The sequence below is a fragment of the Micromys minutus genome (assembly GCF_963924665.1).
Source record: "Micromys minutus genome assembly, chromosome: 29".
In the NCBI taxonomy this organism is placed as follows: Eukaryota; Metazoa; Chordata; class Mammalia; order Rodentia; family Muridae; genus Micromys; species Micromys minutus.
In genome coordinates, this window is record NC_137964.1 from 19,253,303 (window position 1) to 19,271,178 (window position 17,876).

General features: G+C 42.8%; 1 protein-coding gene across 1 annotated transcript in view; it reads right to left on the minus strand.

The window, feature by feature from the left end:
• VKORC1L1 (vitamin K epoxide reductase complex subunit 1 like 1) overlaps nt 1–8,900 on the minus strand; it is a 45,817-nt gene extending 36,917 nt beyond the window's left edge. Inside the window, exon 1 of the mRNA XM_080940769.1 lies at nt 8,625–8,900. Coding sequence (XP_080796895.1) covers nt 8,625–8,818 — 194 coding nt within the window. The 5' untranslated portion in view covers nt 8,819–8,900. The remainder of the gene's footprint in view (nt 1–8,624) is intronic.
• Between the last annotated feature and the right edge of the window lie 8,976 nt (nt 8,901–17,876).

A 17,876-nucleotide genomic window follows, 5' to 3' on the forward strand; every position in this document is an offset into this window, starting at 1 on the left:
ACTTTTATATAAACAAAAGTAGCATAAACAAAAGGTAAGTGACAAACTAGGAGAAAAATAAATGTATAATCCAAATATAACAAGTCCATACAGTTACTGAGTATAGTGGCACAGGAATTTAATCCTACTACTCAGAGGCCAAGCAGTTTATAGACCAGTTTATAGGCAAGACAGGTGAACCTCTGTGAGTTCAAAGCCAGCCTGCACAACACGACAATTTGTCCCAGGGCCCACATTCAGTTCCTAGGAACACCAAGGCAGCGCATAACCATCAGTTATTGCCATTCTAGGAAATCCATCACCCTCTTCTGGAACCACACAGTTGGATATGCACACATGCAGGCAAAACACACACATAAAATTAAAAAATAGATTAAGCTTTACAGATCCTTGGGGAGGGAGAAATGCCAATCAAGACAACAAGAGAACAGTTTTCATGTACCAAACTGGCAAAGACCTAAAAAGACTGTCCAACACCAGCAAGGGTACAAGGTTTCTGACAGTCTTCGCTCACATTACTGGTGTGACTTTTCCTGAAGAGGAAAACTAGCTCTGGTGTGCTGGTGAGAAGAAAAGACATTAAATACACATATGACTCAACTGCATTCTAGAATAATTATGAAGAGCACTTTACATACTACTAGTGCCTTTCATGTTCCCACAGTTCTGTGAGGTGACACTATTATTTCCCTTATCCGGAAAAGGAAGAGACAGAGACAGCAATGGAGTGATAGTGCCAAGGTTTCAACCCTGTTTGACTCATGTTGATGCACACTGTTTGACTCATGTTGATGCACACTGTACAGAAATAAATCAAATTCTAAACACAGGGGCGTTGACTTTACAACCTAATTTAGTTCTTCATTTTGTCATAGATTTTCTACTATTTTTACTATTTTACTTCTCAAATACAATAACATTTTGGTTGACAAAAAAGAAAAAAATCAATAACCACCAGACAGCAACAATATATCTCTAAAATTCCAGTAGAGAAACTAATACAGAAATTAAGTTTATAGGTCAAGTATGATGGAGCTCACCTGTTAATACCTATATGGGGAGGTTGAGGCAGAAAGGTGAAGAGATTAAGACTAAACTTGGGTTAGCCTCCTGTCTCAAAATAAAAGCAAAGGCAAAAATGAAACAAAGGGTCTACTCTTCCAGAGGTCCTGAGTTCAAATCCCAGCAACCACATGGTGGTTCACAACCATCTGTAATGGAATCTGTTGACCTCTTCTGGTGTGTCTGAAGTAACAGTATACACATAAAATAAATAAATAAATCTTTTTTAAAAAATTAAAAAGAAAATCAGTGCACTTGATAAAATCTGTAACATTTACAGTAAGAACAATAAAGTTCTTCTGATGAATAAAAACTAAATAATAAATGGGGCAGTCTATGTCAAATTTGTTTTGATCACACAGCATCAAGAAAAACCTGATTCATCAGAGACAAATAGCTGCAAATGATAAATATTTTGTTCTTTAAAACAGCAAAGGCAAGCCTTTAATCCTGGTACTTAGGAAGCAGAAGCAGAGGCAGGCATATCTCTGTGAGTTCAAGGCCAGCCTAGTCTACAAAGTGAGTTCTAGAATAGTCAAAGCTATACAGAGAAACCCTGTCTCAAAAAAAAAAAAAAAAAGTGCATTAAAGCTAAATTTACACCTGTCTAAAAAAAACTACAAAGAATATCTCCAAGTTAAAATTATACATTATTTTAAAATGTAAATACTTGCTAACTGCAAGTATTTTGGTAAAAATAAATAAATATATGGTGACTGTGATAAAAAGATATATGCATATGCATCCATATTATTGCACAAAGCAAATGCTGAATTAGTCCTGGATTAGCTTATATAACTTAACAGGAGTAAACAACCACAAGCATGATTCTTTTTGAGACAAAAGAGTCTACCTAGGTGGTTCAGGCTGACTTTATGATCCTCTTGCCCCAACCTCCCTAAATGCTGGGATTCTGGGGATGTGTCACCACCCCTGGCCTGAATTCTTAAATTACTATCATAAATTAGTCTTTACAGTAAAGACTAATCCCAGGTTATGCACAAACTGAGAACATTCCTGGATGCTTTTTCTGAGGGGTAGTAGCATTACAGATCATTTAAATTTTCTTCCTTTTTGCTTGTTTTTATTTGCCCTCCAAATATTTCAAATATACTGCTTTATTTTTCCTTTTTAAATTTCTGTAATTATAGACACAGAAACTTGCAAAAAGAAAGGAAAACTCTGGAAACACTCTTCAGCCAACCTTCTTGATGACATAACTAGTTCACTCTCATAACCAGCCCTTGACCTTGATGTACTGCAGTGTTACTCAGATCTCACATCAGGCACAATTCTATCACATTCACCCCTTTGTGCAGTCACAACTAATACAGAGCTGGTTCTGACCCTCAAGACCCTTTATGCTATTTCTTCTGAACCACACCTCCTCTTGGCTTCCATTACTAACTCCTTGCTGCATCTATCCCTCCATCTCTAACTTTGTTATTTCAGTGTTACATAAGTGCTCTCATAAGATGACATGCACTCTTTCAAGACTGGTGCTCTAGCTTGATGTAACTCTATTGCAATAACTTGGCAGTACAAACCAGTGGTCCCCAATACATTAAAGGATAGTACAATAATGATGTACTGTTCAAGTTTAAAGCACTAAAATAGAATCAAACACTTGTGAAATTCTGAACAAGGATTCTAAGGAACAAATTGTAGATAGATACTGGTCTAGCAGTTTTGTACAAGCACTTTGTAAGAGAACAGTCTAAGGCTCAGTGCTCATGATATGAAAGAATGCCTGGCTGTGCATTTTTCTGTTGGAACTCTAGATTTCAGTCCTTTCCTGAGGTAGGTCTATCATATTCAAAGACAACACATGCCGTTTAGTCCCGCTAATGGCCAGTTTTCCAAGGGCCATGCCTTTCCAAATGCCATTTCCTGCAGTTGTTTCTAATCATACAGGAAACAATGCCTGTAGAGTCTTAGTTTTACCTAGTGATTTAACCAGCTTACCAAGACCTGATCCTCTATGCTCACGATACTCACCCCTCTCAGAAAGGGTTACCCCAATGGTTCTCAATCTGTAGGTAGTGACCCCCAAAAGACCATCAGAAAATACAGCTTTTACTATTCCTAACAATAGCAAAACTACAGTTATGAAGTAGGAATGAAAATAACTTTATAGCTGGGGGTAATCTCAACCTGGATTAAAGGGTCACAGAGTTAGGAAGGGTGAGAACCATTGGTTTACCCCAACACAGATTCAAAACTTCCCCTTTTTGCAGGTGCCTAGATTATTTTATCTTTCTTCACAGGGTTAACCTTCTAAGTCCTTAAGATAGCTACTTCACCAAGTATCTGTTAACTACTGGGTGTGACAAAGGGCAGGCCTTCACAGATCCAGGCTTAGAGGGCAAACACTCCACAAACTTTCTTCCTCAACACCACACCTTAGTAATGTCCTTGTTTTTCCAAAAGACTGCTGTAGAAATGTAAAAAGCTATACTAAAAACTCAGTCATTTTTCTCATGCATTTCTATGGAAAAATTGTCAACACAATGTATAGCTGTTGTTTTGGTTTGCTAATATAGGCACCATTATAAATCAATATTCCCTCTAAATGGAATGCAAAGTCATGGAAAAGTCTAGGCATGGTGGCACACACCTGTAAACCCAATAACCAAAGGCTGAAGTAGGAAGATTACAGGGTCAAAGCCAGCCAAGACAATAGAGTGAGACCTTATCTCAGATAACTTGAGCCTGTGAGATGGCTCATGGGTAACATTCACTAATGAGCAAGCCTAACAACCTAGGCTTAAATCCCTAGAACCCAAACAAAGAAAAGCCACTTCACAAAGTCCTCTAACTGCCACATATGCCTCCCCTCCCCAATAAGGAAAGAATGAAACTTAAAAGTCGTCAAATTCTAGCTATTAAGAATGAGGACATCTTGAGTTTTGCAGGCAAATGGATGAAACTGAAAATATCATTGAGTTAATTCAGACCCCAAAGGACATGTACGGTATGTACTCACTAATAAGTGGATATTAGCTACCAAAAAAAAAAAAAAAAAAAAAAAAAAAAGGTACAGAACACCCAGGATACAGTTCACAGAACTCAAGAGTCAACAAGCTGAAGGGCCCAAGTGAGGACGCCTCGGTCCCACTTGGTAGGGAGAAGAAAGCAACCACAAGGGAGGAGGGAAGGCCTGGGAGGGAAAGGGGACAGGGAGGGGGGTGATACATTTCATTCGCACACTGTGTGCCTCAAGTTTCTCATCTATAAAGCACTAATGAGTTGAGCTCAAAAGACTGTTCCAAAATAATATATGTGAAGTATTTAGACTACTGCCCAGCATAAAACAAGCCCACCCTGTAGGCACACATCTATCTTTATCACAGGTTAGCTACTCACATTCACCTCTTTCTAGTCCTCGTTTGGCTTCAGCGGCTTCTAAGAGTCACAATAGCAACATGGCAATCTGTTTCTTAAATTCACCTGAATTTACGAAATTAGGAAGTATTCTCTCATACTCACAGTTACTAACTGTTCACTAATATGAATACAACACAAGGTACAGAGCTGAGAAATAATGCTTATTAGAAATGCAAGAGGCAGGTCAGAACATATGATGAAAACTTGTTGAAATGTTTAAAATACTTGGCACTGTAGTACATAGCCTCTGAAGATTCTGTTCTTTCAAATTGCTTAAAATACCTAAAAGTGAACCAATGATGGCGACACACAGTAGTGGCATTACCACTTTTTGTTTTTTTGAGACACGGTCTCTCTAGGTAGCCCTATTTTTAAGCTTGCTATATGGTGTAGCCTAGCCTTGAACTCAGAGATCCCATCTCTACGTCATAAGTGCTGGGACTGAAGACATGTGCTACCATGGCAGGCTCCTTTGCTATTGCTGTTATTGGCAATTCTGCTGCCTCTGAACATTGGGGGAAATGTCTCTGTTGAAATCCAAAAGTCTGGAACACTATTATGTAATTATACTTCCCAAAACAGAGGCCTTAGACACATAGACTGCTTAGGAATCTTCTGTTAACTTCCTTACCATTTATTCTATTAACTCTTGGGCCCAAACTCTTTTCCTGAAATCACTAGATCTCTGACTACTCCTGCTATCTGGCAGTCAATCCTCAAACAAAACTACTGTAAAGTCTGATAATGCTTCACTTAAGGGCTTTCCCACATTGTGAAGAGTATCTTGTAGATATTTATTCTACCCAATTTCAAAAGAAAATCAGCTTATAAAAGAAACTTTGTCAAAATCCTTCTTTCTTCCTTAAATACACACACACCCCTCATACACACACATACACAAGCACACATCACAAGATGGTTAATAAAAAGGCTATTTCCTGAACACAGTTTTAGTATACATAAGAGATGTATTTACTTTTATTAGAATGATTTACTTCTTACCTATCCTTCGGCAGACATCAAATTTTAAAGAGTTAAAGACTTTATGTGTATGTGTTTGTATGTAGGTATGTGCAAAAAAATGCAGGTGTCCTCTGAGGCCAGAAGAGGGTACTGAGGGCTGGAACTGGCTCAGAGGTGAAGAACACTTGTCTTTACAGAAGATCAGGGTTTGATTCCCAGCATCCACATGGACTGTTCACAAATGCCTGTTAACTCTAATCCCAAGAGACCCAATGCCATCTTCTGATCTCTGTAGGTACCAGGCATGCGTATGGTACATATACATATGTACAGGTAAAACACTCATACACATAAAACAATAAAATACATCTAAAGAAAAAAAAAGGTCATTGAATCCCCTAAAGCTGAAGTTACAGGTGACTGTGAACCACTATGAGTGCTGGGCATCAGACTCATCCTCTAAAAGAGCTCCTAACTAGTAAGCCATCTTTCCAACCCTAATTTAAGTATTTATGTACATCCCTATATAACTAAACATTAGTTCTAGCCACAACATACTAAATTCACCTTTATATATTATAGAGATATAGGAGCTAGACATGATAATGCACACTTGTAATCTCAGAACATGAATGAAGAGTAGAGGATCTCAGGAGTTCAAGGCAAGCCTCAACTTATGCTACAACACAGCAAGTTCGAGGCCAACTTGTGTTACACAAATAATGCCGGCATGGTAGCATAAACCTTCAATCTCAGCACTTAGAATACAGAGGCAAGCAGATCTCTATGAATTCCAAGCCAGTCAATGCGACATAAGACTGACAAAAAAGAAAATTAGTGAGCTGGGGATAAAACTCAGTCACAGAGTTTGCCTAACACTGGTCAGACTGACAGAAATTTTAGTCTAACATACTTTAAACTAACTTTAATTCACTAATTGATGTTATTAAATATCATGTTATCATGTCTCATTAAAAAGCAAAACAAAAACTTGACAGATATGTAGACAAGGCTATAATTCCAGTACTCAGGAGACTGAGATCAGAGAACTGCTTTCAGTTCAAAGTTGACCAGAACTACAAAGCAAGGCCCTGATTCAAGAAACAAAATGCATGAAAATTTGTTTCTTGTGGTACATATTAACTATGAGAATATTTACTGTATAATGAAATGGTTCAGAAACGGTCTCTTTAAAGAAAAGCCCATTAGAAGAACTTAAAATATACAGTAAATTACTTTTTACATGGCCAAACACTAAAAGGCTCAGTAAGATTTTTTTATAGACTGCATTAAAAAAAAAAATTCTAAAGTTGGTAATAATTATAAGTACATTTCATATTAAATTATCCAGTCATTTTTATTTCCTGGCTTCTAAGTATTTGAAATATGCTGCTGCATATTCTTCTTATTCTGCACTTATTCATTTAACTAATTTGGGGTGTTATATTTAAGTTTAAAAATCCTTTCCAAAAGTGCAAAGAACATAAAAAAAAAAATGTGTGCATAAAATATACTCAGTGGGCTCAGTGAGACAGCTCAGCTGGTAAAGATGCCTGCCACCAAGTCTGAGTTCAATCCCCAGGACCCATCTGGTGGAAAACTGACTCCAACATGTTGTCCACTGACCTCTACAGTGTGTGCGCTACCCAACCCCCAACATAAATATGTGCAATAGAAAGAAGCAATACACACTCAGTAGTTCTCAAAGTGTCTGCAGGAAGTCTAAGAAGACTTAACCTCTATGGACATAAAACTCCTGAGGGCTCTTTGTCATTCTGCATTCAATGATACATTCTGCAACATAAACTCAATGCATTTTAAAAAATACTTAATGAGGCCATAACAACAACCATTTCTTCTATTAAAAAGCTACAGGAATTCCACTTAAGAGCACATGAGCTAGGCTAGCTTACCTGGTCTATGAAAAGGGCTAAATACCAACAGCTTTAGTCTGCAGATAAACACAGGAGCAACTCCAACCCTAACTACTTCAAATACTTCTCCACCAATATGGAGGTCAAAATAAAATAGTGAGCTATACATTTCAGTCTCCCTGGCAATTTATCAAAAGGAGGGAAAGAAATGTAGTAAAATGTAAGTTCTGTTAACAAACATCAAAATACCTGGGATAGGAAGTCTGTATTAAAATGACAAACTATCAATTCTGCAATAATTCTTTTCACTTTTGCCGGGTTTGATGACTGCTATCCTTTTAAAAAGAAGGCTTTTTTAAAAGTGTAAAATACTTTTTTCCAAGAAAAAAAATTAGCATACATAAAATGTTAACAGAAAAAAAAATCGATTGTATTTTCAAGAAACAAAAACTGTTCAAATAAACCAGCTTAGCAAAGTTTTGTAAATTTAATCTTTTGAGGATTAGCCCGTTAATACTAATCAGCAACATTTAAAAGTCATTCTAAGTCACCCACCGTGGTGCATGCTTGTACTTCCCAACTCAAAAGACTGAGGCAGGAGAATAGTGGTGGGGGTTATAGTCAGATGAGCTTCAGGCCAGTATTGGTTACAACTCAGATCCTTTCTCAAAAATAAAATAACAGTCATCGTAGTACCTAAAACATCATCACTACATACAAGGTGCTCATCTTTAATCAAAACTTAAAGTAGACCCAAACTCTGGCCATTTTCTCCCTGCTGTGCACACTTCATGAAATACACGAGGGAGAAAAACCCAAGAAATCAGATAAGGTTAAGTGCTGGTACCTTCCTCTTCCAGAGTAGGGTCAAATTCGTGTCTACACGCAAATGTCACTGTCGCCTCCAGAAGGCTGCCAATTCTCCTTAACTCTGAGTACAAAGAGGCCTGAGCACCGAAAACACCTGTCCCGAGCAACCCAGAGGGAGGGCGATGATGAAAGCCACCCCCGGGAGCGCACATCCGGACTCAGAGCCACAGGGTAGCAGAGGTCCGAAGACCCCGGGGATGAATGCTGCTTCGTCAATCCCTGCATAAGGGTCTTCACACCCCGTGCTCGGCGACAACAAGGAGAAAAGTCACACCGGCCAGGACGTGCCCGCGCCCTCCTGGCTACACTGTGCCACCTCATCCCGGAGGCCTGCCCTCGGCCGCCGCCCCCCGGTCGCCGCCGTCCCTGTCGCGGGCCGGGCCCCGCTCCCTCAGGCCGGAGCTCCCCGCGCGCTCCCCGCCCCCCGCCGCCGCCCGCGTCGCGCTCCCCTCACTCAAGCCGGGCTACCTGGAGGCCAGGGCGGCGGAGCACTTCACCCAGGGCCCCAGGTCGCAGAGGGCCCGGTGCTCCGGGTCCCTCTCCTTCTCCCGCTCCACGTGGTAGGCGTAGATGGAGAGCAGGATCCCGGCGGCGCACACTGCATACCGGGCCACCCGTTCCCACCGTGGCACCGACACTCTCAGCAGGACGGGCGCCGCCATCTTCCCCCCTCCGCCGCCGCCGCCTCCCTCCGTCTCCACCTCAGACGCCGCCGCCCGTCGGGGCCCGACCCAGCCGCCGCCGCTGCCGCCACCGCCTCCGCCGCCGCCGCCGCCGCCACCGCCACCGCCGCGCCCCATTGGTTCGGTCGCCTCCTCCGGGCCCCGCCCCCACAGGCGCGCGGCCCAACCGCCCCGAGAGGAGTGAGGCGGACTGGGCGGGGAAGGCGCGCGCGGGCACGGAGGGAGGAGCGGAGCGCGCAACCGCCAGGGAGGCGGTGCGGCGCATGCGGAGGGCGGGGTCTGAGGGAGGGAAGGGCTTGAGAAGGGGCGGGGCTTGATCAGAATTGGGCGGGGCAAGGAAGGAGAACATAAGTGTAAAAAGGAGAAGGCGGAGCGCACAACAGCTGGGAAGTGGCGTGGCGCATGCGGAGGGCGGGGCTAGGAGTAGGCGTGGTTTTGTTTAAAAGGGGCGGGTGGGAAAGCCGCGCGCGGGCGGGGAAGAGGCGGAGGTTGTAACCAGCCAGGGTTGCGTGGCGCAAGTGGAGGGTGGTACTGAGAAAAGGGGTTCGTTAGACTGGAGGGCGCGGTCAGAAGAGAGGAGGGGCAAGGTGGGGCGGGAGCGGAGGGAAGGGGCGGAGCGCAGAAACTCTGGTGTGCTGGATGGGGCAGGGGCGTGATCAGGAGAGGTGAGGGGTGTGGCCTGGGAAGGGATGAGGCGCGAGGTGGCTGGGCTTAACCTAAGGGGCCTGTTACAAGGGACCGATTTCAAAGAAGCTACACATGCATGACTGGGCAAGCCCTTGGCCCTGGTAGCAATCAATTGCCTTCCCACACACACACATTTTCGTCGTTATCACTTGATATTTCTTATCCAATCCAAATTATCCCTGACCAATGACTCCAGAGCTCCAGAGACACGTTTGTGTGACATGATCTTTCCCTGGCACCACCTCCAGGCATCTTGTGTTCAACATGTGAGAAACTTTTTTCTTAAACATGCAAACCTATTTTTACATTAAAAAAAAACTATTTTTAAATGGGTTCATGAATACTTCTCTATAATTTGGATTTGAAGTGGCTTTAGCATAATCCATACTAAAAGGATAAAAATGAACTTAAAAAAAAAAAAAAAAAAAGCCTGAAGACTTGGAGAAAAGAAAACCAGAAGAAAATGAAAGGGGAGACAGTCTCCCTACCTTTCCTTCTCTCTTTCTCTTTCTCTCCTCTACCTTAGGTCAAATTAAGATGTGAACCATGGCTGTAGTTAGCTCAAACCCTGAGAGTCCTCTTTCAGGTTCCTTCCTATGGCAGTTTGAAGGCTGCAGGCCCTCCCTGGATGCTTGGCAGTAACAACAGTTCCAATTTGCACCTCCAGATAACCAGCTGGCTCCTCCCTCCTAAGTAAGGGGGGAAAAAACAAAACAAGATTTATCTCTGTCCCCTGTGGGGATGGGGAGGATCATCTGAAGGGACTCAGGACCACACAGGGGCATTTATAGGAGAGAGGGAAGGAGACAGTGGGACAGTGGATAAAAAAAAAAAAAAAAAAAAATCTATAAAGATATCAGATATCTTACTGGGCATTCACCCCCATACCACCTGGAAAATCTTTTAGGCAGAGAAACTGCCTTTCTACAGGTTAAATTCTATACAGGACGAGCCAGTCCCTCGAAGGAGCAAGAAAGTGCTATTTCCAAAAGCAGGAAGAGACAAAGCAGGAGACCAAGCTGAGGTATAGTCTGTGATAGAGTGCTTGACTAGCAGACAAGGTAGAATCGAAGGTGGGCACCATCACACCTGCTGCTGCTTCCGAGGTCCCTCCATTTTTCTTCCTTTTCTTTTTAAACCAGATCACTCATATCCTAGGCTAGCCTCAAATGCACCATATAGATAAAGGTGACCTTGAAGTTCTGGCTGTCCACCTCCACCTCCCTAGTGCTGGGATTATAGGTATACACTTCCATACTCAGCGTATGTAATACTAGGGATTGAAGTGAGGGCTTCCTGCATGCTGAGAAAGCACTCTGCAAACTGAGCCACATCCTAAGGCCTGGGTCCCTGTTTTCTGACAAATTCAGCTTTCTATTCAAAACGGTCTTTTCCTTAGAATACTTAATCCAATATTCCCATGTTTGCTCAAAGAAAGAGATGGCTGTCAACTCTGCTCCAGAACAAAAATCCCAGAAGCTTCTGGGGAGCATCTTCAATGACCTCAGATTTGATTTGCTGAATTAGAAATCTGTGCTTTCCCCCCAACACTTAGAAAATAATCCCAGCAAGGACTGAGCTGGAACTCTGAGGTAGAACAATAGCTGGGCTAGAAAGCTTTAGAACAGAGTCTCAATGTCCAAGGCTGCCCAGGTCCCTTTGGGAAAACAGCCTATGGAAAAGAGACAGGCCTTATTTTCCTATTTGAGAGATAATTTGTTCTGTTATTATTCCATTAGTGTGAGTATGGCTGATATGTCAATATGTCATATTTAAACGTAATAGCCGGGCTGGAGAGATGGCTCAGCGGTTAAGAGCAGTGACTACTCTTCCAGAGGTCCTGAGTTCAATTCCCAGCAACCACATGGTGGCTCACAGCCAATACCCTCTTCTGGTGTGTCTCAAGACAGCAACAGTGTACTCATATAAAAATAAATGAATAAATCTTTAAAAGTAAATAAACATAATAGCCATGGTGGCACACACCTGTAAACTGAGCACTCAGAAGGTTGAAGACAGGAAGATTGCAAGTTCAGGGCCATCCTGGGCTACACCGAGTGACCCTATTTTCCAAATAAACCTCTTTAAGGGGGAAAGAAAGTGCCATGATCCAATGGACATAAAGAATTAAGATTTTACCACAATGTAATCAAAGACCTACTATATGTATCTTGGTTTCTCCTCCTCTTCTTCTTCCTCTTCCTCCTCCCACTCTTCTTCCATCTTCTCCTTCTTCTGTATCTCCCCCTATGCTATAAGTCCCCCAGTGAGACTTCTTTCTCTGTTTTATCCACTGTCTTGACCACTAGATAGGTCAGGAAGACAGGATCTGGCCAAAGAGTAGGGACCTAGTAAGTGGACTTTTAATGAATGACTGGTTCCTTTAAAAGTCTAGTTTACATGCAAATCATAGTTGAAAAGCCAAATGCAGTTCACAAGTATAATCTCAGAAAGCGTCCCATTGCTTAAGAACACAGATTGGAATTCTGACATCTCCCCAGCTCTGTGTCTGGCCAGCGTCTTGCCCCCTCAGCTCCCATTGTCTTCATCTATAAATTAGAAGGGTTGTACTACTGACCTAGAGAGCTTAAGGAGGATTAAATGCATGGTGCCTGGCACATGGGAGTATTCAGTAAATACTCCTTATTGTTACCGTAATCCTCTCTGTGGGCAAAAAATGAAACATAGCACTGGGTGAGATTAAAATCTTCCAGAACCAATGGCCTAAAATAAACATTTGAAACTTAATTGAGCTGTAATTCAGCAACTATGATATACATAATTAAAAATGTGATTCCTAGGGCAGAGGCCTAGAAATGTTTTGTTTTGTTTGGGTTTTTTGGTTGGTTGGTAGGTTGGTTGGTAAGTTGGCTGGTTTTGTTTTTGTTTGGTTTGTTGGTTTGTTTTCTTCCTGAGATGGGTTTCTCTGTGTAGCCCTGGCTGTCCTAGAACTCATTCTGTAGAACAGGCTGGCCTCAGACTCTGAGATCTGCCTGCCTCTGCCTCCTTAGGGCTGGGATCAAAGAAAGGCATGTGCCACCATGCCTGAATGCTCTGGGTTGTTTGCTTGCTTGGTTTTAAACAGCGTCTCCCTAAGGATCCCAGAGTGGCCTCAAGTTCATGGTTCTCCTGTCTTAGCCTCCCAGTAGCTAGGATTATAGGATGCTTTCAGACAGATACGGTGGCCTGAGCCAGGATTTGGAACATGAAAGTAGTAGGACCAGAAGTTCAAAATCATCTTCAACCTCTTCGTGAGTTTGAGGTCACTGCAGGATGAATAACACCTACTCTCAAAAATAACAAAAGTAAAAGAAAAGCCACAAAACAGCAATAGGCACCATGACTAGAAGTGACTCCTACGTACTACGTATACAATGGCATGTGCACACCCATACATACATACATATATACACGCTCACACATGTGGGCACACACTCACACATACACACAATAAAAAAATAAAAGTAATTTTAAAGAAACGTGCTGGGCAATGGTGGCACACATCTTTTTTATTTTAATTATTTATTTGATTTATATGAGTACACTGTTGCTGTCTTCAGACACACCAGAGGAGAGCATTCCATCCCATTACAGATGGTTGTGAGCTACCATGTGGTTGCTGGGATTTGAACTCAGGACCTCTGGAAGAGAAGTTGGTGCTCTTAACCGCTGAGCCATCTCTCCAGCCCCCGCAACCTACTTTTAATAAGGGTTTGACTTCTGCTCTACCTGACCACCCTACAGAAGTAGCAGAAGAGAAAAGTTATTAGGATTTGGGGGAAGTGGACCTGTTCAGCAATAGTGCTATGGGGACAAGCCTGATTGTTGGCAGCAGTTCAGTCCCGTAGCAAGCACCAAATGTGACTGAGCAGCTGCAGACCGGTCCTCTAGGCAGGCAGGCACCAGACACAAACAACAGCTTCAGTCCAGTCCTTTCAGCAAGCAGACATCAGGCACGAACCAGCAACTGTAGTTCAGTCCTGAAGAAACTGCCAAGCTCACCAACCAGTTTGAGGCGAGGCCACAGAAGCAGCAAGCTGCTGCAGAAACCTCACCAAGATCTTGGCGAGTTTCTCTCAATGTGTCGCTATCCCAAGTTGAGCTCAACAAGGCTATATAAAGCAAACCAATGCATGTGCATCTTTAGCGAAGGATAGTGAAGTGAAGCCAACCAAACGAAAGCTCAGTGCTCATCTCCCACTGACTGTGGGGTCATATTTATACGCCTTCACTAAGACATCCTTTCACCCGTGTCTGCGTCAGGAAAACATTTGATGTAGCTAACTTTCCAAAGAACTAGAAGCTTCCACCTCAATTCACCTGCAGAAGAACCAGATTCAAAGCCAGCTCACATGCTCTGGTCTTAACTCACCTCTGTGTTCCTTGGACAGTTGTCAGGGCTGTGATGGCAGTGGCCATGAGACTATCCCCTCAGTTCCTAGCCATCTGATGTTCCAAAATTGATAGCTTGTCTCCTCAGTGTGAGCAAGGCAGCTGGTGGGCTGAGAGGAAGACAGACAGGCAGATGGAAGCTTCCATCTTTCCTAATCAAATCACCAAAATGACATCCTATCGCTTCTGTTTAGTTTGTTGCTTAGAAGCAAGTGAGCAAGCAGATCTGACCTACTGCAGTGAAGAAAAGATCATAATGAAAAGAGACTACCAGGAGGTAGAGGATACTGGGAGCCATGTCAGAAGGGGACAACTACAGGTTGTAGATAGGAGAAAAGGAAGGGACCAGGACCATGGTTTGGATATGAACTGTCCCCCAAGAAGAATCATCATATACTGAAACTTGGTCTCCAGATGTTAGTACTAATGAGAGACGGCTGGATCTAATAAAGGTACTAGCTTTAATCATGGGTTAATCCGCTGACAGTTGTGGCCTGCTTGGAGGAAGAGGGTCATTGGAGGACTGTGTTTAAAGAATATGTCTTGCCCCAAACACACACATCCTGTCTTCTCTCTGCTTCCCTGGCTACCATGAGGTGAGCAACTTTATTCTATTATGTCTTTCCACTAGGGTGTTTGGCAGCCCCCATGGTCCAAAGCAATGGGGCCATCCAACCATGGTCTGTGACCCTCAAAATCATGAGCCAAAATAAATCCTTCCTCCCTTAAGCTGGTTTCCTCAGGAATTAAGTTAGAGCGTTAGAAAACCTGCCCAGTCAGGTCATAGAAGTAGAGAATTTTCTGAGTGAAAAGGCCCCACAAACTCTGCCATTCCCATGATGCCTGTATTTTACTCTGGTCCCTGTTGAGTAGCTTTTCATTCTACATCCACAAGGCCTGATTAGAAATGGGATGCTGGGGCTGGAGAAATGACTCAGCGGTTAAGAGCACTGACAGCTATTCCAAAGGTCCTGAGTTCAATTCCCAGCAACTGCATGGTAGCTCACAACCATCTGTAATGGGATCTGATGCCCTCTTCTGGTGTGTCTGAAAACAGCTACAGTGTACTCACATAAAATAAATAAATAAATCTTTAGAAATGGGATGTATGAGTCAATGTGATGACTTATCTGGTAAAGGTGCTTACTGTGTGTCCAGGCTAGTCTTACTTCAAGTGAGAGTTAATTGAGAAAATGCCTCTATACAACCCAAGGCATTTTTTAAAAGATTTTTTTATTTATGTATGAGTACACTGTCACAGTTTTCAGACACACCAGAAAAGGACACACCAGAAAAGGGCATCAGATTCCATTACAGATAGTTGTGAGCCACCATGGGGTTGCTGGGAATTGAACTCAGTACCTCTGGGGGAGCAGCCAGTGCTCTTAACTGCTGAACCGTCTCTCCAGCCCAGCATTTTCTTAATTACTGATTGATGGGAAGGCCCAGCCCATTGTGGGTGGTGTCATCCCCTAAGCTGGTGGTCCTGGGTTCTATAAGAAAGCAGGCTGAGCAAGCAATAGGGAATAAGTAAGTAAGTAGTATCCTTCCATAGCCTCTGCATCACCTCTTGTCTCCAGGTTCCTGTCTTGTTTGAGTTCCTGTCCCAACTTCTTTCATTGATGAATAACAATGTGGAAGTATAAGCCAAATACATCCTTTCCTCCTCAGCTTACTTTTTGGTCATGATGTTTCATCACAGTAATAGGAACCCTGACTAAGACTCTGTGCAAACCTGACAGCTTGAGTTCAATCAATTGAACCCACAGTAAAAGATGAGACTCAACATCCAAAAGTTGTCCTGTGACCTTCACATGCACACTGTGACATGCATGTACCATCACCCATCCACTCATGTATCACATACACGTGAAATAAACTTTAAAAGAAAATAAATGGAACCCTGTGTTAGGGATGTTGCTTAGTGGCAGAGATTGCCTAGAATCTCCCAGTGCCTCAGAGGCTGAGGGGATGACTCAGAGGCAGAGCACTTGTCTACTATGCTTAAAGAACCTTTGGGTTCAATCCCTAGCACTGAAGACAGACAGACAGAGAAAGGAGAAGTCCAGAAGGGAGATATAACCTAGTCTGTAGAGAGCTTTCCTAGCATGGACAAAGCCATTGGTTCATTTCCTAGAACCACATAAAACCGTGTGAGCACAACATGCTTGCAACCCTGTACTCTGGAATTGGAAGTTCAAGGTCATCCTCAGCTATGTAGCAAGTTTGATACATGAGAGCTAGGATACAGGAGGTCCTGCCTAAAATGAGAAAACGAAAAGAAATGGAATCCTCGTTATGCTGGGGCAAAAACGGTGTGCCTGCAACATTCACTAAGCCTATGCAAGCATCTGTACACTCTGGACCTGGTGAAGAAGTCACAATGTACTCTATTCCCTGAACGGCTTTGATGAGAGCTAAAGAGTGTATTGCTTACCACTTGAGAAGGTGAGGTAGAGACAGCCGGTTCAAGGACACCCTGGGCTACATAAATAAGTAAATACACGAATAAATAAATGTGTCAGGGTGGTGGTGGCACATACCTTTAACTCCAGCACTCAGGAGACAGAGGCAGGCAGATCTCTGAGTTCTAGGCCACCTTGGTCTACAAAGCAAGTTCTAGGGCAGCTAGGGCCACACAGAGAAGCCCTGTTTCAGAAAAACAAACAAACAAAAATGTCTATTTTTCCCACATAAGCCCATCAGGTCATTTATCACTCAACCTTATTTGCAAAGCTTCTGTTGGCAGCAGATTGTTTTTAACACAGAAAGCCACACCCGGGCAAGGTGAAGAAAAAATAAGAGGCTGCTGACTGCTCACCCCTAAAGGGACTATATACACACCCCACCCCCAAAACTCAGGGATCATTGCAAAAGAGAGGGAGGAAAGACTGTAGAAACCAAAGGCAGTAATGACAAGAAAAATCAAAACCAAACCAAACCCTTCTGAGCACAACAGGAACAGTACACATATGAACTCCCAGTAAGGGAGAAAGATGCTGTTGGCAACTGTTTGCTTCAGGGAGAGGAAAGATTTCTCTGTCTGTGTATCTGCTGCCAAGCCGACCACACCCCCAGTGCAAGACCGAACAGCCAAGATCATTTTAGGCAACACAAATTGGTTTTGAAAGATTAAAAAAGGTCCCAGATTGGCAGTGGTGTATGCCTATCCCACAACTTGGAAGGCAGAGGCAGGCAGGTCTCTCTGTGAGTTTAAGGCCATCCTGGTCTACAAAGTGAGAGTGAGTTCCAGGACAACCAGAGCTGTTACACAGAGAAACTCTGTCTGGAAAAACAATAAAATAGAATAAAGTAACAATCCCAAACTTAGGTGGCTAAGAAAGGGGAAGAGGATCAGAGAAGAGTTGAGGAATATAGTCAAAACATGTCAAATGAGACTTGAAACTCTCAGATGACTAATGTTTAAAATGTAAAGACTAAGAGAAAAAATGAAAAGCCCATGAGGTAATGCATATGTTAATTGGCTTTATTGAGCCATTCCATAATGTATAATATATTATACATGGTAAATACATATGATGTTTGTTAGTCAAGTCAAAGAAAATAAATAACCTGAAATGTGTGTGTGTGTGTGTGTGTGTGTGTGTGTGTGTGTGTGTGTGTGTGTAAGACAGGAAATGAAGAATATAATTTTGTTCTAATTTTAAAATGAATCTGGAACATGGTGCATGTTAGTGAATATATTTTATGGATTCCCAGCATTGATGAGGTAGAGACAAGAAAATTGTGAAGTTGAAGTGGTAGCCACACTTTAGTGTCAGCACTTAGGAGACATAGGCCGAGAGATCAATCTGAGTTCCAGACCAGCTTGGTCTACAGAGCAAGTTCCAGGACAACCAGGGCTACATGAGACCCTATCTCAAAAATAAAAAGAATAGGCAGTGGTGATGTGTGTCTTTAATTTCAGCACTATGAAGGCAGGGGCAGGCACATCTCT